The 19,834-nt window shown below is 57.2% G+C and overlaps 1 protein-coding gene across 2 annotated transcripts in view; it reads right to left on the bottom strand.

Moving 5' to 3' along the window:
* CELSR1 (cadherin EGF LAG seven-pass G-type receptor 1) overlaps positions 1-19,834 on the bottom strand; it is a 134,197-nt gene that overhangs the window by 42,523 nt on the left and 71,840 nt on the right. For both annotated transcript variants that reach the window (XM_087868610.1, XM_087868609.1), the window contains exons 4-5: positions 15,588-15,703; positions 15,102-15,190 (exon numbers count right to left, since the gene is read on the bottom strand). In XM_087868610.1, coding sequence (XP_087724736.1) covers positions 15,102-15,190; positions 15,588-15,703 — 205 coding nt within the window. The remainder of the gene's footprint in view (positions 1-15,101; positions 15,191-15,587; positions 15,704-19,834) is intronic.

The following is a 19,834-nucleotide window of genomic DNA, read 5'->3' as shown; positions in this document are numbered from 1 at the left end:
CAGAACAAGGAGCTGCTGATAACAGGAGCTCAGCCAGGTGGCCAAATTGTGTGATGCCAGGGCCTGCCCCATTCATTCTGGGGGTGTCCACAACCCCCCGAGTTGTGCAGTGCACAGCCTGCACCACTGTACATGGTGACCCCAGCTGAGCCTTCCACTCCCTCTTGGCCAACCATCTGACTGGACAAGGCCCATCACTGAACCTCGGTTTCTCTGCCCACAAGAGAAGGATTTCGTATTAGAATACCTGTCCTCTCTACGTCACAGGGACTTCAAGAGTGACATCAATATAAGGCACATGATTCTCCCGAGAACCCTTCTTTGGTAAATCCAAGGGAGGCTTTTACCATGCTGCCCGGTGCCCTAGCTCCTGGATTATCTTCTACATTTTCTTTTCCATCAGTTATGAGATCACGAGATCTGAGCAGCTATATCCTCAAATATCTCACCTCTGGTTAAGCAACAGTTAGATGAGTATAAAAAATAATCTGCTTCCTCGCTGTTAGAGCAGCCTGCTTTGGAAAAACACGTCCAAGTGCCTATTATGAGCTGCTTAAGTGCTAGGTGCCATCCCGGGGGAAGAACCAGGCTGCGCGAGCCCCGCATTCTCTTTACAACTTGTAATTTGCATTTTTGGGGCTGGGTGGGAGACTTCTCTGAGGACCAAAACGGCATTTACCCTTGGAAAGCTCTAATGAAGTGGGCTTCTGTGTGCAAAACTGCAGCTATTGTCAATGGCTGCTCGTCATCAACGGGCCAGGGTTCCGGGATCCAAGCAACGGCAGCGAGGGAGGGACGGCGGGAGGCAAAGGCCCCCACCAGCATCAGCATCTGCACCGAGAGCAGCACGTGCTGACTCGAGGCGGCCCACGGTGAAGACAGACTTCAGAGTTGGCGTCCCTTCCTCAATGCGGCAAGGACGGCTTTCAGGAGAACAGCCAGGGTCTGACAGACGTGGTCCAACACCTGCTTCTCTATTCCCACTCCCGGACCCTTGGGCCGTCAGGTCCGACGCAGTGGCCCCTCTGGCCACGAGAGCAAGCATTCCCAGATGAGGAACTAGAAGGAAGGGCAGGAGAGACCCCGTGAAGTGTCCGGGAGAAGCCCTGCCCCGCAGAGCACCCCACTGTCCCACCTCTTCTCAGGCGGCCCCAGAACACGTGGTCAGCCGCCGCAGGAGAACACAAGGGGCACGCGGGGAGAGGCGTGCGCCCGGGCCTGACTCCTCTAAGAGTCACCGCAGGACCTGGCAGCTCCCCTGCTGGGGACACACGGTGAAGCCGAAGAAAACAGCGATTCCCGCAGAAACCTGCTCACGGATGTTCACAGTGGCACCGTTCTCAACAGCGGAAAGGAGGAAACCACCCCAACGTCCGTCAGCAGAGGGTGGATGAACAAAACGTGGCCTCTCCATCCCATGGGATTACGATTCAGCCTTTAAAAGGGATGGAGCCGCGAAAGCAGCTCCAGCGCGGATGAGCCGCCAGAATGAGACGCGAAGAGAAAGCGGCCGGACACAAAAGATCCCGCAGGTTTCCGTTCACGTGAAACGTCCAGAGCACGCAGAGCCACGGAGAGAAAGCAGCCTGGAGGTGTCGGGGCCTGGGGGAGACTGGGAGGCAGCGCTGGGGGGTAGAGTCTCCTCTTAAGAGCTGGACTGATCTCCGATCTAGACGGAGGTGGCGGCTGCGGCACGTCGTGAATGCGCTACACGGCGCTGAGCCGTGCACTTCACCGCGGCTCCTTCTATGGGACGTGGACTGCGGTTGTCCGGAGGTCGACCCCCGTGGCCACGGTCTACCTGTGTAACCGGGGGGAAGCTGCTTCCCATTCTGACCTGGAAAGTGGGGATAAAATGCACCGCGTGGCCTTCATGTCAAGACTGCTGCCGGCAGTAAAATGTAGGAGAGAGAAAGCTCTCGGTCGGGGGGGGTGTGCAGGTCGCCACAAGGCAGCCCGAGTCAGGACGGAGAAGCGAGGTGAACACGCGGGCAGGTGCACCAGATCTGGGCTCCGGTCATCTGTTCTCGCCGAGGGAAGACAAAGCGCGTCTTACCCGCACGGCCGGCACGTACGAGGAACCCCCCGCGGGGCAGAAATCGGAGGACCGTGGCAGCGGCGGGCTTACCGCCGTGTGTCCACCTCTCGTGTTTGAAGAAGAGAGAACGGTTTAAGCTGCTCATTCATAGCGCAGGCGGGGCGACTTGGCACAGGCGGGTGGAAGAGAGCGCTCGCTGGCATGGGTACAGAGGAACAAGATAAAGAACGAGACAAAACAAACGGTCTCTAATATTCTTAAGAACTGTGAACGTTTGCCACGCATTTGCACGCAAGAAAAAGACACGGGAAGAAAAGGGGTCATGTGGCAACAATTCTCACGTTAGAAGGGGGCCGGACACAGGCAGGGCGAAGGGTGGCGTCCCTGCCTCCCCCTTCCTCAGGCTCAGCTTGCCTGGTGGGGTGACCAGCCAGGCCCCGGGGGACCCCATACCTGTAGCAGCCAGGCCTGGACACTCAGGGTCCGAGCAAAGCTGGCAAAGCGGAGGCATGAGCCGGCCAGCAGGGCCTGCAGATGGTGACGCCTGCACCCGTCCTGAGCAGAGCCCGCCACGGGGCAGGTGGACAGACCCCACCAGGCTCACCCCTGCCGCCCACCGAGAAAAGCAGAGGGTTGCCGCGTGCAGGGGGACCCGAAAGCAAACAGCCCGCAAGTCCGTGCAGATCCAGGACCCTGATTCTCCGTAAGTCCCCCAGAAGCTGTCACTTAGGGTCTGCCCCTTTCTATTTTCCTTCACTTTTTTTCTTCTCTCTGTGCAGGCCCTCCCCGTGCGCCTCCATTCAGATGCTCTCAAGCAGCTGCTGGGGATTTTCTTGCGTGCACAAAAGCGTTTGGTCCTTACGAAGTACTCACATTTCTACAGCCTTTTACCCTGCTGCAAACAATGCCTCATTAGGGAGGCTGATGGGGTTCAGTTTCAAATGCTGGATGCGGGGGCGGGGGGGACGGCAGCGTGGGGGCGCCTCGAAACCAGACACCGGGAGCGGCAAGTCTTGGGAAATAAATGGATTCATGGTCTATGTCAGATATGATCAACCAAACTTCACGTCAGAGAATTCACACATGGCTGGACTTTGGGAATGTCGTAAGGAGTCAAAATGCAGCCTTGGACATGTACCGAGCTGTCACTTCCCACACATAGTGAGGCCCAGACCGGACGTGACAGTCTGCTCAACACGGCCCGCGGGGCGACGGCCCCTGCCCCAGGAAACGTGGGCCAGACCCTGCCGGTTCCAGCACAGAGGTGACCAGCCCACCCTGGGAAGCAGGCATGGCATTTCTCCGAAGCAAACTGGAAGACGGGGTCATGAGGACAGTAGCATCCAGAGGCACACATGCGTCCACGGTCCACACCAAATTCCTACGGAGCCTCCGACGGGACATTGAGGGAACTCAAACACGGGACGAAGGTGCTGTCTCCCAGGAGGCCCAAAGCCGGCCTGGACGGAGCACCCACACTGGTAGGAAGGTAGCAGGACACGGTCTAGCTGGAAACCACTGTCTAAGCCTCAGCTTCCCGGCCTGTACCACGTGGGTGTGGACTCCCTCTTGCCCGCCAGGTAGGACCCCTGTTCTCCAGTCAAGCTGAACACAGGTGCTTTGGACCCCAGGACAGCAAGGTGCTGACGAGTCTATGCCCTTGTTTGCGGGGACGCACCGCCAGCACTGCACAAGAAAGGGGCAGAGAAGGAACGTAGGAAAGATAGGTTAAGAACCTGGGGGTTTAACCTCAAGTCCCAACCACTTGCCATCACCTTACCCCTTCTGATTCTTCTCGAGGCACTTGGGCTACTTGATGTTTCTTTTACTTTTTTTTTTAAGATTTTATTTATGTATTTGTCAGAGAGAGAGAGACAAGCAGGGAGAACAGAAGGCAGAGGGAGAAGCAGGCTCCCTGCTGAGCACGAAGACCGACACACCACTGGATCCCAAGACCCTGAGATCGTGACCTGAGCCGAAGGCAGATGCTTCACCGATGGAGCCACCCAGGTGCCCCAGGCTACTTGATTTTTCTCGTCCCGACTTGCCAAAGCAAGTCCCTGCTGCAGAAACCCCACCTCCCCGCTCACACTGGATGCCACGACAAGGCCTGGCCACGTCAGGCACAACGCACGGACGCCATGCACGTCAGGCTCACCTGCACCCCGGATCTGCCACCTAGTAAACATTGGAGGAACCCAAGAGCGACACGGGCTAGGCGGGCTTCCCCAAGGCACCTTCAGAACTCGGCACATGATTCCATGTCTCCACGTGGACAAGACGGCTTGCTCACCGAGAACCGGGCTGCCCCTCCCGCAGCCAGGGCTGGAGACATTCTTGAGCCACGGCTCAGTCCCCTCTTCCACCTCACCTGCATTTGCAGTCAGGGGGCGGGGATAAAAAGTCACCTCAATTGCCAGCAAAAGCTCCCCCAAAATTAAGTTGTAACAGTATTTGCTTCTCAAGGTTCACATTAAGGGTAAAAACAGCCCAGACCTTTCTTGATTGTCTTTCTGTGAAGATGTTTAGAAACCTCTGTCCTGAGGACACAGCCTCTCACTTAGGGGGCATGGGTCCAGAGGAACTGGGCTCAGGCAAGGCCACTAACTGGCCACCAGGTGGGGCAGACAGCTCTGCATTCTCACGCAGGAGGCCACGCCAAGTTCCTGCCCACGGCCGCTGTGGGCACTCCCCCCCACCCCAACTCCCTCGCCTGCTAGTAGCCGGGGGCAGGGTCCTTACCCCTCGGCGCCTGGACAGACTCTTCCAGACACTGGAAAAGTTCATAGCTACCACCTCCAGCGTCCTTTGGGAACAAAACAGAAAAGTGGATCTGAGCCCCTTTGCAGACAGTGCCTGAAGCTGGTCGGGCTGGTGTGGCTGCACGCCGACGTGAGGCCCAGCTGTGAGAGCCCAAGGCTGGCAGGGGGCACGGGACAGCAGTGTCCACAGCTTCGAAGAGTATCGCCTCCCGGAGGCCAGGAGTTCACATCCCGACCCCACGTAGGGAAGTCACCCAGCTTCCTTGCCCGCCAGACTCATCTGTAAAATGGGTAAAATAGCGCCTCCCCTGTAGGATTGAGCGCATAACGCACGGAAGGCCTCGGCACCGCACCGGGCGTGAGGGGGGCGCTCCACAGTTTGCGGCTGCCGCGTGGCTGCTAAAAAGATGGGATGAAAAGCAAAAAACAAGTGCGAATGGCTGTTCTCCCTGTGTTGTGCTGTCCTAATATTTTTCTGTGGTTAAAAAAATTCTTTTTACGTCTTTAAAGAAAAAAGGAGCAATTTGCAGCTGGCACGTAACCACGTCTTTAGGGAAGCCCCTGGTTCTTCTCCAGAGCGGCCCCAGAAAATGTGGGACGGTGCCCGCAGACGCTCCATGTTTGGGGGCGTTAAAAAGAAAAGGTCTTCAACAAGGGTCAGAACCAACTGCTCACCCTAGAATTTCTTTAAAAAAAAAAAAAAAAAGCACGCCAGCACCTCTGTTTCTCAGGCCCGGTGGCCCAGCCTCGCTCACGATTCCAGCCACAGACACAACAGAAGCCCTGTGCTCTTCTGCCGGGTGTATGACGGAGGACCGTCGGGGCCGGGGCGGGAAGGCCTGTGCGCTCGGCCCTGGATACTAGCAAGCATCTCCCGCAGGCCCCAGTGATCTCCGTGGGGACTTCTGTTCTGGACGAGATCCACGGGGCACAGCGCCAGCCCCTCGCTGGCCGGCCCTTCACCAGACAAAAGCTCCCAGGGTCTGGAGGGGGCCAGGGGCCTCCACTGCAGTCCTGCTGGCGGGGCTCAGGTCCCCCCTCTGCGGCCAGCTTGGCCAGCAGGCTGCCCGGGCTTCTGGGAACCGGGGAGTTTATGCAGATTTGCTCCGAGGGGGGGTTTCTCCAATGGCAAATGAAGGGCTCAATGTAGGGGTTCCTGACGTTTAAACAGCACCTTCTTGGAAAGTTGGGTAATGTTCCTTCTCTTGGGGATTTACTCCACGCGAACTGGGGGGACCTTCAGACACCAGACGAGAAGCTCACGTTCCTCCACACGTGGGGTCCACAGGTCTGACGGTCAGCTACGTCCCGCTGGAGGAGAGGTGGGCCAGGGAGCACCCTAGCAGCAGCCCGGAGGGTCCCCAGCACAGGGCCCTGGCGCTGCCGAGGTGGGCCCTGCACTCAACCCACTCCTCCCAGGAAAGAGAGGACAGACGGCTCCCGGCAACGACACTCTAGGCTGCGAGGATTTCCAGGCCACGGGTCACCGTTTCAAAAAGGCTCCTCAGACGAAGCGAGAAAGGCTTATAGGAGATGTGCACACTTACACACTCACACTCACTCACGCACGTGTACACATTCACTAGCATACATGTGCACACATGCTCACGTGCACACCCACACCGCCCTGCAAAGCCTCGCCTGCTCCCGCTGGGGCCCTAACAGGCCCCTCTCAGTCCCCAGAGTCTGGACAGCAGCAGAGACACCCCCCCCAGGCCCTTGGCTCCTCCAGGCCACCCAGAAACCCCCAGGGTCTGGGAATCCATGCCAGCCCTGGGATCCGTGGAGCCCACGAGTGGGCGAGAGCCACTGGACCCTGGCTCGGCCGACCCCTGGCTCCCATGGCCTTGCTCTGGGTCTCAGTTTCCTCTTCCAAGGGGGGACGTGAGGACTCCGGTCAATAAATGTCCTTGTCCCGGGGGTGGGGGCAGAGGCAAGGAAAGGCAGCGAGCCTGGGGAAGGGAGGGAAAGCAGGGAAGGATGGAGGCGTGAGGCAGGTGGCAGGTGCAGAACAGTGACCGTTGCCAGACCGGGAGCCCGGGCCCGAGGCTAACTTTCCATACCAGGCCGCGGAACACAAAGGCCCCAGGGTGGGTCTGCGTGAGTCCCGGGCAATAATTCTGTTTCCACACCAGGTGACCGTCTACCATCTGATGAGGCCGTGTTTTGGAGAGGAAGCACGTGAGTCCCAGCCCCTGGGCCGCCCACAGGCTGGGGCCCTCCCCTCTCCCGGGGGCTGCTGGCCCGGCCCCCCACAGAGGCGGCTCATCGGGCTTTTCTCTCTGCCTCCTGGGTTCCCAGGGAGGCCCCGAACCTTCCAGGCCCTGATGAAGGATAAAGCGGTGGCAGACCTCGCCCTCCGAGTCGGCAGGTAAACGGCAGGCCGCGGGCCACGAGAGCACTGACATTTGATATTTCTCGACTACCCGTAGTGGCGCAGGCAAACAGAGGTCATTCCCATCCCGGAGGACTGGCTGCATCCGTGCAAATGCAGGGGGAGAGAGAACACACTCACGCTCCGGACTGGAGGCTTGGGCTGCACGGGGCGAGGCTGCCGAGGTGCAAATCTCAAACGCACATCCTCAGCTCCGTGTCAGTGGGAGAAGCAAAGCCGGTGTGACCCCCGGAGCCGAGGCGGGACTACAGCCTGGCCCATCCTTTCCCCCAAAGCCTTGACGTACTTGGCAAAGGCTCACCTACGCTTTAATAAAACTGGCTCATAGCCCCACCACCCAGGCGACTCTGCCGCACTCATGAGAAAACGAAGACAGGAAAAACAGCACAGAAAGGTACAAAACGGACACAAGAGACGTCCTCTTCATCATCTCTCTCCCCAGGATTGTCCCCCATGTGGCAGACTGCTGACAAAAAAGCCTCAACGCTTCCGTCATAGAATCCCAAGAAATAATACATATCTGATGTTCTAAGACACCACACTGTGGGGCGGTTTATGACCTGGCAGAAGGGTTCTGATACCTGCTGTGGATGGATTTGGGGTTTCTTGGAGGGGGCAGGGGAAAACAAGCACATGTCAGCACCTACTTCTCTATTTTGCTAAGTTCCTTTAATTAAGCCTTCTATTTTGAGATCATTTTAGACGTGCGTGCAATTGTAAGAAATAACAGAGACCCCATGTGCCCCTACCCAGTTCCCCCAGTGGCAAACATCCTGCAAAACGGCAGGAGCATCACCAGAGCCTGGTATGGACACCAACTCGGCAGGACAGAGAACGTTCCATCACCCCCGGGACCCCACCTGCTGTCCTTCCACAGCCACGCCTACTTCCCTCCTGCCCTCACCTCGACCCCGGAAAACCACTAATCTCTTCTCCAATTCTGTCGTTTCGACACCTCAAGAATGTTTTATAAATGGGGTCGTGTAGTACGTAAGCTGGTGAGGCTGGCTTTTGTCACTCGGCGTATGTCTGCGGCGAGTACCGAGTCACAGCCCACGTTCCATGGGAGGGACGCACCACGGTCCGTTTCACCACTCACCCACGGAGGCCACTGGGTTGTTTCCAGGCTGGGGCTGCCATGAGCACCCACGTACAAGCCTCCGTGGGGACATGAGCTGCACAGAGTCACAAGGGGCACCAGCTTCTGGTTTTCTGCTTCTGTGCTGTCTTGATCTGGTTTTCCTATTGGGGTACTATGAACGTCCCAGGGACCTGGGAAGCATCCCCTCCTCTTCTATTTTTCTGGAAGGGACCGTATAGAATTGATGTCATTCTTTAAACATTTGGTAGAATTCTCCAGTGAAACCATCTAGGCCTGGAGAGTTCATTTCGGGGAGTTTTTAAATTATAAATTCCATTTCCTTAACAGCAATGTAGTCATTCAATTATTTATTTCACATTGGGTGGGTTGTGGCAGCTTGTGTTTCTGAGAAACTGGACCGTTTCATCTAGGCGTTAAATGAATGTATGTAGGGATGCGTGTGACATTCCTCCGCTACCCACCAGTGTCTGCTGGGTCTGTACTGATGTCCCATTTTATTCCGCGCATTGGGATCTGTGCTGTCTTTTTTCATCGTCTTGCTAGAAGTTTACCAGTGTTAATGACCTTTCTAAAGCTGTTTCATCGATTTTCTGTATTGTTTTTCTGTTTTCAGCTCCTCTGGTTTCTACTCGTATCTTTATTATTTCCTTCCTTCTGCTTGCTTGCTTTGAGTGTATTTTGCTCTTATTTTTAGAAGTTCTTAAGGTGGAAGCTTAGATTACTGATTTGAGACTTTCCTTTTCTTCCTCATAGTATTTTTAGTGCTATGACTCTTCCCCTGGGCACTGCTTTAGCTGCATCCCACATATTTTGGTATTTTGTATTTTCATTGCCTTTAAATTTATAACAAATTTTAAGCCAACTCCCTTCCTTCTTTCCTTCCTCTATTTTCTGAATAATTTAATACGTCAGCCAAATCTCTGTTAAGGCCCCTTGTTCCCAGCACCTTTTGGAGTCAGTGGTAGAGTCAGACCCACGGAGGGAGCAGTTTGCAAGCCAGTGGCCCCATGGGCCGGCACATTGTTTAAGTAACAGTGGAGTGAGAAATAAATAACCACATTGAGGATAATGTGAACAGGTTTCTCACTGAGAGAAAAGAGTAACAAACATGAAAGAGGAAAAACTAGAATGACTCTGTCGTGTTGGGATGGAATTCAAGGATTTCAAGAAGTAGGGACGCGGGGCGGCAGGGTGGCCCAGTCAGTGAAGTGCCTGCCTTCGGCTTAGGTCATGATCCCAGGGTTCTGGGACCAAGCCCCACATGGGGCTCCCTGCTCAGTGGGGAGCCTGCTTCTCTCCACTCGTGTTCACGCTCTCGCACGCACTCTCTCACTCTCTCTTGCTAGCTCTCTCTTTCAAAATAATTAGGTAAAACCTTACCAAAAAAAAGAAGTAGGGACGAAACAAATATGAACTGTGGTATGTGCATACATGTCTGTGCACACTCACCTACACACACATACGTGTCCCAGCTCTGCCTGGTGAGACAGACGGTGAGGGAGACGCCCTAGCTGCAATGAGAACACCCGGTACCCAGATCTTGGTTTCTAAATGCCATTCTTTGCAAAAAGAAACCAGAGTTCTATGGGTAAATGGCTGATTCCAGGGCTGGGGCAGAAAAAGTACAAAATAAGCCTGGAATGTCTTTTTCCTGCCAAAAAGCAAAGGAGTGCTAATAAAAGCAGTGGGGGTGCCAAAGGGCTGGAGCTATGTAAAGCTGGCACTTACACCTGTGTCCCTTTAGCCGATTCTGAGATATGGGCCAAACAGGGAACAATCTGAACACCAAATTAATGAAAACAATAGATTATGGTCCAGTGAATAAAACAGGAATTTGTGAAACCACAGTAACATAAATACGTAGAAAGAAGAGAGAACTCCTTGTTACAGCAGAAAGCCGACCAATACGTGTGCAGAGCTCGATGGCATTAGGACACAGCCGACATTCAGCACAGTGACACCTGACACAGGTGTGACCACCAAGGGTGCTCAGACCAGCAGGTGCAATACAAGGAGGGTACATATGGGGGGGGGATAGAGACTAATAAAGCAAAAGTGGAAAAATGTCAACAACTGGGCATCTGGGCAATGAGTTCTTGTTTTAACTTTGCAACTTTTCTGAAAGTTTGCAATTTGAAATTAAAACGTGTATGGTCGGGGATGCCTGCATGGCTCAGTCAGTTAAGCATCTGACTCCTGATTTTGGCTCAGGTCATGACCTTGGGGTTGTGAGATCGAGCCCTGAGTTGGGCTCTGTGCTCAGCGGGGAATCTGCTTGGGATTCTCTCTCTCCCTCTCCCTCTGCCCCTCCCCCCGCTCACGCGCCCTCTTGCATGCATGCTGTCGCTCTCTCAAACAAATAAGTAAATCTTTTTTTTAAAAAAAAGTGTAGGGTCTACGACCTGGTCTTCAGAGTGCTTGTTAAACCCATGAACAACATTCTTAGACAGCTTTCCACATCAGCACACAGAGCTCGACCTCATTACTTTTCAGACCGCGTGACACTGTCCTGCGTGAACGGCCCTCCTTTCTACTGAGTAACTTCTCAGTTTCTGCAGGTTGGGCTCTGCAAGAGAATGAAGCATCCCACCCCATAAAAAAACACAATTACAAATGCTGCCATTTGCACGGTGTTGGAAAGAAGTACACGCCTAGCACTCTGGAGCCCTTGAGTTTTCTGGAACATTCAGTGAAGCAGGGGGGACCCCCTCCCACTCTGACCCCAGACTGTGGCACGTGGGGTTGTTCCTCTGCACTGCCCCGCACATCGCCCGCTTCCCTCGGGACACCTGGAGTTTTAATGGGAGGTCAGACCCAGGAGGTTGGGAGTGACTTGAAGAAACACGGGGTCTGAAGTGTGGCCAGGCACAGTAGTTCCTAATGACCCCTGCTCTGGGTGGCTCCCTTCCCCAAGGTCACGGAAACCTCAGGCATTTGGACGTTCCGCCCGACTGGAAGCAGAGGCTGCTGCTGCGGGAAGGGAGCGCTTCCACTCAGCCAGAGCTCTCCCGTCTTTACGAAAACACTTGCAGCGCTTACCGAAGGCGGCCCACGCCACCTCAGAATGGCCCTGAGCCGGAAGAGGCCAAGCCCAGCGAGGCTCGAGCAGCCGGCCCAGTCAGCAGGGGCTCCACCGCCTCGCCCAGGCACGAGTGGCCAGCCAGTGCAGCAGTGTCCCCTGCGGAGGCCACTGGGACACATGACAATGACGGGAGATAATTCTGGCTGTCACAACTGGGGGGTGATGCTGGCGTTAATGGACAGATGCCAGGGACACTGCTCAGCACACTGCAGGCCCCTGGAACGAAGAATGAGCCACCACTGAGAGGTGTCAATGGTGCCGAGGTGCAGACACCTGCCTAACACACCTCACGTCCTCCTAAGCGCCTTCTTCACCCAACATCGAGACCCCCCAGCTGCTCCGGCCTGCCTCACACAGCACCCCGGCACCCACTCTCTCCCCGAGCCCCACACCCTGAACGGGCTCCCAGGAGCATCCCTCCCGGGCACGTCCGTGTCTACCCAGCGGTCGTGCAGACTCAGAGGGCACGGCTGGCGTGGGCAGACACCCCCCGATGCCACAGGCAAGACAGACATAAGCCATCCTTGCTTCCCCAGGATCTTACTACACATCTCCTTGAGGACGTGTCTATGCCCCCAGCCCCGGGGCTGAGAGATCCTGGAGCAAAGCGAGGGGCCTCCACAGGACCCTTACAGATGCCCAGCCTGAGAACAGCCCCAGGCCCACAGCAGATGCTCAGGGACTGAGTGACGCCTTTCACAGAGTCCTCTCCAGGAAGAGCAGAGACGAGATGTCCACATGAGAGCGTCTCTGTAGGGAGCGTGCTTCCGCCCACCACCCGGCCACCCTGCCGCTGAGCCTGAGTTCCAAGTGGGAAAGGTCACCCTCCCCATTGGGTACGCTCACCCTTCTGCACGCTGGCGGTGCCAACGTTTATCTGCAAAACAGCCTCAGGAAAAAATGCACATCTGCGACGGAGTCAGATCACAAATCCTCCAGATCGGCCCCAAAGCTCCGCGGGGGGCGTGGGAGGGGCTCTGCCGCGCTTGACAAAGTCCAACATGTTTGTGCAAAGTGCCTGCTTTCGAAAACACCTTCCCAGGAGAAAGCCCAGCTCTCGAGCGTCTTCCCTTCATGGAAGGCAAATGACGGCAACAGACCTTCCCGTCTACACTGTCGTCAAGCAGAGAAAGAGTAAACGGACTTTGGCCTGCTTCCTGCAGGGGAGGCCGACCCACATGGACCTTATCAAGGGCTCACTGTGTCTGGCTCATGGCTGGCTTTGGCCGACGGGAGCCCAACAGGAGATCAGAGGGAGAGCAGGGAAAGCCGTCAGGATGGCTTCTGCAGGACGTCACTGCCCCACGTAAGTTGCTTCTCTCCCTGACTCTGTCTTTGTGGGCTCTGCCCTCCCCCTGTTCCTCCAGGTCCGAAGGTGGACACAGCCCTGCTGTTGCCACCGTCCAGGGTCACACACTAGTCCTCATGGACACCCCACGCCCCGCCCCCTGTTTTGTGAATAAGCCCTGCTGGGACCATCCTGTTTGAGGGGTCCCTGTTTCCTGTGAGGACCCTGCCTGATAAAACAGCCCGGGCAGACTTGGGGAGGGTCCACAGGGCCCCCCCAGATTCCCACGCAGGATGGAAGACACACAGAGCGGACCACACCCCGGAGACAGAGGAGGTCAGGGAGGGCCCGTGAGCCAGCGCCGGGTGGCAGGAGCGCAGGGCGGGGCAGGAGGAGGCCTCAGACTCTCCTCCATTCTTCCTTCTCGGACTGAACGACCCAGATACGCGGTCTCGTACACAGAGCGCAGCTGAGGGCCCGTGGCTGAGGCTCAGGCGCCCAGGCAGACGGGGCCGCACCAAGGACCACAGTGGCAGGGCCCACAGAACAGGGGTCCGGAGGGCAGAGCACCAGCCAGCCCTTAGGGACCATTTGCGGAGTCCCCTTCACCCCTTACCCCGGGGGCATCCTGCCTCGGCCAGCAGCCCTCCCGCCCCTGCCAACGTGCCTGCAACCTGCCAAGCCCGGTCTGGCTGCGGGCCACGCCGAAGACCGTCACCGCATCTGAAGCGAGGAGCCTCGGGCGCTGAGTCGCATAGATACAACAGCCCCCCACACACACCCGCGAGACAGATGGGCCCAGAACGCTTCCAACCGTGGGACCCGCAAACTCCATCACGGAGGCCTGAAGACATACATGGAAACTGCTCGGTTTCTTGCACCGAATAACCTCCGGCAAGAGAGGAAGGAGCTGAGCCCCAGGAAAGGAGCAGCCTAATCCCGCGCCGAGGGTCTGGCTCAGCGGCTCAGCGCTGCTGAAAGGCTGGTCCTGGGAACGGAAACGGCGGGCAGCAGGGACGCACCCCTGCGCGTCTCCTCGCGGGAGGCTCCCTCCTCCGGGACATTCCGGGGGCGCTCCGCAGAGGGATTTGCCGGCGGGCATGTCCCTGGCAGATGTTCCCCGAACACGGGCAACGGCCGAGGATGATGCGTTAGGACCTAAGCAGGGGTGGCCCCATCGGGGGTCCTGCTCAACTGTACACTGTTGCTTGGGCCCCCCACAGACGCTTCCAGAACATGCTACATGCAGGCACCCGGTGGGGACGCCAAGGCCGACACGGCCCCGCAGCCGAAAGCTTCAGCCAGGCCTGGGGAGGTGGGTTCCCACACAAGCAGAAGGAGAAGTCACAGGGGTGCCTTCTCTGCTTCCCTTACAGAGCATGGGCTCCAAGGGGCCCCTCAGCCTAAGTGGGCAGACCGGCACCCTGGTGGGCACGCAGCCCCCAGGAAGCACACAGCACTGGAGACCGCGGGTCCCTGGCGTCCCGCCCCATGAACAGCACCGTGGCGAGGGCCAGAGGCAGACAGGCTGGCTCAGAGGTGTACAGGGGCCAGACTGCGGGGTTGGACCTTCTTGCAGGTGGCAGCTCCCAGCCTGGGAGCAGCGGGGAGGTGACAGATCCGCCCTAGAGCTGACTTTCCCTTCTCTGCACTCAAGGGCATGCACAACATTCCAACAAAAGCCTGGGGAGGGGGGGTCTGGACCAGAAGAACCACCGGCTCCAAGTCCCTGTCGTTGGGCCAGGAGGGGGTCAGCCTCACGGGAGCTCTGCCGCCAATCTGTGTCCTCATCGTTCCTGCTGGATACGGGAAAGCGACCCAGATTCCACAGAGGAACCAGGGAGTGTGGCTCTCTCCACCCATGTGTCATGCTGGCTGGAGCAGACTCAGGCAGAGAGAACAGTCCCTGAGCTCAGAGGGGGCGCCCTGGAGTTCCCCAGGAAAGAGAAAAGTGGCTTGCAAAACCACAGTGAGGGAAAGCAGAACATTCTGATAAAAAACTTCACTTGTTCCCTCTCAAGCCAGTGCACAGCAAAATAAAACGAAACCAGAACTGCCCACACCTTCACAGCATTTCCTCCAAGACCCTTCTGACTCTCGAGTCACATCCAGGTCAGAGAGGGTCATTCTGGCTTTGGAGTCTGTGTGAATGGCCTGGAATCGTAGCTGCCCGTCATGACTTGAGCCAAGGCAGCCACGATGCATAAACGCCTTCCGTGCCTTCCTCCACTGCAGGGAGATCCCTGGGGGTCCCTGAGTCTCCCCACACCAGCACACGGACCCTCAACAAATGCTCATTGCCTAAGTCACTTTTCCAGCCAGTACAGACGTTTTAAAACTTCAGAATATAGATGACTTAACAGAGAAAAGCTGCCAGAGTCCTGCCACCGGCCAGGAAGGCTGGTGGGAGGGGGGGGGGGGCACCCCGTCCTACCTTGTTGTAATATTGCACCTGCACCGAGTGCCAGCGCCCGTCACTCACGCCCCCGGGAACGTGGGGTGTCACTGTGGTTGTAGTCTCACCTGCGGGCGGGGGGGGGGGGGTCGAGAGAGAACACACATTAGTGGGCCACGAATAAGACAGTCTGCATAAACGCTCTCTTCTGACAGCGCGGATAACGTGGTTAATGGCTTTTTAAAATATTTTTAATTGACAGATGTACAATGATTGACTCCCCGTGTGGAAATCTGAGCTGCGTCTTCCGTATTCTCGGTGTTATAAAGAACGCCACAGTGACCACCTTTGCGTTCTGGATTTCCACCCCCCCCCCGCCCCCCAACAGGACAGATTCCTAGTTGAATCAGGGGATTGGCGGGTGAGCACTTAGAGGGGCTGCCCAGGACTGGGGTGGCTTCCACTGACAAAGTGCCCGGGAAGGGTTCAGAGAGCTGCTCCTTCCTTGGGGGGGAGGGGGCGCACCTGCTGAGAAGGTGAGCTGCACCTGCTCGCCCACGATCTCCAGGGCGATGAAGTCGTGCTTCTCATTGAAGCGGCCGTTATACAGCAGCAGGGCGTTCCGCTCCCGGGTGGCAAACCTGTGGGGCCGAGCAGAGGCACATCACAGAGCGAACGACCCCCGCACGGAAGGTTTGCAGGCGGCGGGTGTGGAACAGGAGCCTGCCCAGACGCGACACGCCCAGCCAGCAGCAGCTGAGAGCGTGGGGCCACACTCGGGGAAGACTCTGGTCCCCAGGCCCTCATTTTCCTCATCAGCAGCTGACAGCCCATAAAACCTGCTTAGCGATGTTCTTTTCTGGAAACAGCAAACCAGACTGCACAGAGGAATCTGGTTTCCACGGCCTGTAGATCAGGAAAAGATGACATCTGAACGGTGTCCTAAAAGCCACTGAACGGATCAGAGACGTCCAAACAGAAACACGTGTGGTGCATCTTCTGCCCCTGGAAACAGAACCCCCCGCACATTCACACAGCGACTTGGACCTCTCCCACGCAGGGAGGCTGTGTTGATGACTTCCTCTGGGCCTCTGTCCCTTTTCTCTACCATCAGACTCCAGCGACACGAGGTCCTCTCCTCCCAAACACCACACCCCTCCCTGCCCCAGGGCCTTTGCATCCGCTGCTCCTGCTGCCAGGAACAATCTTCCCTGGCTCTGCAGCTCTCTCAGGAGACACTCTAACTGCACTTTCCGGAACTCGTTTTACCCACACACTGCCCCCACCCCCATCGAATCTATCACATCACTCAGTCTATTTCCGAAATTATCCTGCTTATTTATTTAAGAACCTATGATCCTTAAGGGGAGAGACGGACTCTCAATCACTGCTGCATCCTGGAGCCCAAAACAGGGTCCACAGAAGAGCTTAATAACGATGGGCTGAGTAAATGAGCAGATGAAAGCATGACTGAGAAAGCAGATTTGCGACAATGAGCAGACCTGTCAGGCTTCACGCATCTGAGGAGTTAAGAACTTACTTCAACAAGAGACACGACCTCAGAGACCCTTCTCCCAGCCCCGTGGCCCCAGGGAAGCCAGCTCCTCCAAACCCAGGGATCCCTGAGTCACGGCCACGCCTCCGGACACCCCACTTACAGAGAGACCCTGGAAAGTCTCCTGGATGAACGTGGGACTGTTTCCCGAGTGGGCCGAATGGGGGAAATTATTCCCTTTGATTCGAGGTTGGTTTATTTGTTTTCGCGCGGCAACAGTCTGTCAGATCCAACTGCAGGGACGTGACCCCAGGCTTTCCTGGGAGTTACTCAAAATGAGCGGTTCCCGTCCACACCTCGAACCCCTCTGTTTAGAACACAGCAAGAACCGGTGACACGCTACACAGAAAAAACACGCTTCAGGTATGGAGCCAACAGGTGGGACAAGGGGACAGGTTACGGTTACGACAGACACTCGCTGGGACGCACCTAATTCTCCCCGGCAGGTTGCACTGCTGCGTCTTTCTCTTTGGACCAAGGTGGGAGCTGTATGGGGTGTTGGTATCAAATGGTCCTGTGTGGCCCCCGCCCCGGGCAGGCACCCAGAGGTCCACTGCTGGACACGGAGCGCTAACAGGGGAGCCAGGGCCAAGGGGAGGGTCCGACAGCACAAGGGAAAGAGGAAAGACGAGAAACAGTGACCAAGCCTTGGCGAGGGGCCGGGGGAGAATCGAAGAACACAGAACAGGGGCAAGGGTGGAGGAGGAGAGGCAGCTGGGAACGTGGGGCCCGCCTGGGAACCCAGGCGCTTGGCAAACAGGAACTAGAAAGAGGAGAGTCGAAATCACCTGAAACAAAAGCTGCTCACCGGAGCCCAGCTCCCCTTTCCCACGGTGCGCCCCCAGGAGGCACCGGGCCCCCCCCAAAGCAACCACAGCCCCCACAGTGCACCCGCTCTTCTGCCCAAGGTTGGGGAGAACTTTTTATGATTTTTGCTGTTGATGTCATTCCCTAAAAAACTACGGACTGATTTAGCCGGGCCCTGATGTCCTCGCCACGGCCACGCCTACGGGAAGCGGCCCACATACTGCCGTCAAATGGAACCATCTAAAAATACTAAATCGGACAAGCAAGCGGACGTCCATTATGTTACTCGCACATTTAATTAAACGCTTTATTTTCTAGTTTCTCTCTGAGTCTGGAGCCAGCAGACCGCCTATTGGCTTCCGGCAGGTCAGCCACAGGCCTGCCCACCTCCTGCACCAGGCCTTCTGGTCACCTCTCAGGTCAGCCTCCAACAGGGACCCCCTCCTGCAGCTTATGCACTGCCCACAGCCACTGCAGAGCGTGTCACTGTGGGCTGCCAGCCACGCCCAGGCTGTAAAGATGTCAAGACCACATAAAACCAACGACCGTCACAAGTCCGGGACACGTTTGCCAGAAGACATAACACGCCTCTGATTGGGAGGGCACATGCCCACAGAAGCACAGTGTTTTAAACATTAAGCCACACAGGGCACAGGGTGGCCAGGAGGAATCCCACGGCAGAGCCCCAGGTTTGGAGGCTGTGCCCACGGGTGGGCCTTAGGAGTGCAGGCCTTGTGGGCAGAGGGCAGAGACCCGGTGTTCCGAGCAGGCAGAGAGCCAGGCTCCAGGGCCTGGCACGCATGTCCCAGCCGAGCTGTCCACGCTGACGGCGGACATCAGTTGTTCCTGCGGCAGCCTGGGGCACAGGTGGGTAACGCCAAGCACCAAGAAAGCCAGGCACGTCCTCTGTGCCCCCGAGCCCTCACAGCACGCCCCAGACAGGGGCCCTTATCGGCTGAAATACAGAACGTGGCAGAGTCCCCGACTGCGGGTCAAAATAAAACAGCAACAACCTCAAAACCATGGGCCTCCAAGTAACCCTAACCTCAGAACTGCTGCTACAGTCAAAGGAACCTGCCGTCCAGGCCTGGAGGACCAAGTGGAGTCCCGTGTCCTGCCTCCCCGCAGGGGCCCCAGGAAAGGGGCAGCACCCTCAGGTCCGAGGCAGGGCCTCGAGCACCCACTTGGGCTCCATGGACCAGGACACTCTTACTATTCTATTAAAGCTGGCGTCTTGGGGTCACAGGCCAGGAAGCAGTGGCTGGCCGCCTGCTGAAATCTGGGCTCCTGGGCCGTCAAGATTTAGGACAAAAAGCCCCCGAGCAGCTTCAGGCCAGCAGCAGACAGGCACGGACAGAGCCCCAGGCCTGAGCATGGTGGTGACAGGTACAGCTCTCTGGGAGCTTGAGACCAGGGACCCCGGGTCGTGACTTAAAGGTTTCAGAGGGCATGCGTCCACTCTGGAGACTTTAGCACAATAAAAAAGTTGACAACCAGGACAAAATTCAGGATGAGGAAGTCGCCTGACTTGCCAGCCCAGTCGATGAGCTTGTTTGGAGGACCAGTTTAGAGCGAAGGTCTGACCTCAGTGCAGAAAACCCACCGACAATCCAAGCCCCACAGATAAGCAACCGAGTGCCCACATCAGGACCCTGACAGGGCAGCCAGGGTCGAGGGCAGCCTGAACCCACAGGCAAGGACGCCAGAGTGGAGGGCAACTATGAGCAGACAGCCACCAGAGTGTCCAGCTGGTGCTGGAACACATGTGCTGTCCAGCCTGGGGAGGGGTCCTCCCGGAGGAGGCAGCGGGGTCGGTCGGGCCAGCAGGAGGTGGGAACACCCAGGTGAGGCTGGGCAGGTCCAGAGAGCCACAAGCAGGCGAGGGCGGCCCCATCACAGGGCACAAGGTGCCAGACTCGGGGGGTGCCAGACGTCAGGCCACAGAGGACCCGTGCCCTAAAAGGAGGTATGGGCTTTACCCTGGGCAGCAGGCAGGCCCGGCACGACTCAGGCTGACTCAGCCCCAGCGGATGAGCCCGGCGCTGTCACACCAGGTCACCAGGGAGAGAGGACAGGGCTAAGGTGCTGGGGACTGGGAAGGGAAAAGTGACTGGACAGGGGACAGGAGAACAAGAGACTCACAGGACGTGACTGAGAGTGAGAGGTGCGGGGAGAGGCCCAGGTGGGCCCTGTGTCTCAAGCAGGTCTGAAGATAGAGCTTCCTCTCAGGCCAGAGGGGCACTCGGGGACACCCACGCGGAGAGCTCAGTGGGCCTGAGCCACGTGTCCCACAGCCCAGCCCTGCAGAGCCGGCTTCACCTGGGATCGCCACGTGATCGGGGCCTTTCCCCAGCACTGACATCCAGAGTCCCTCGCACTCCATTTTAAGAGCCCTAGGGGCATGTCTAAA

Source organism: Ursus americanus, chromosome 17, assembly GCF_024610735.1.
Source record: "Ursus americanus isolate L20-20 chromosome 17, mUrsAme1.1.p, whole genome shotgun sequence".
In the NCBI taxonomy this organism is placed as follows: Eukaryota; Metazoa; Chordata; class Mammalia; order Carnivora; family Ursidae; genus Ursus; species Ursus americanus.
The sequence above is the reverse complement of the archived record's forward strand: the minus strand, read 5'-3'. Positions and strand labels throughout refer to the sequence as shown.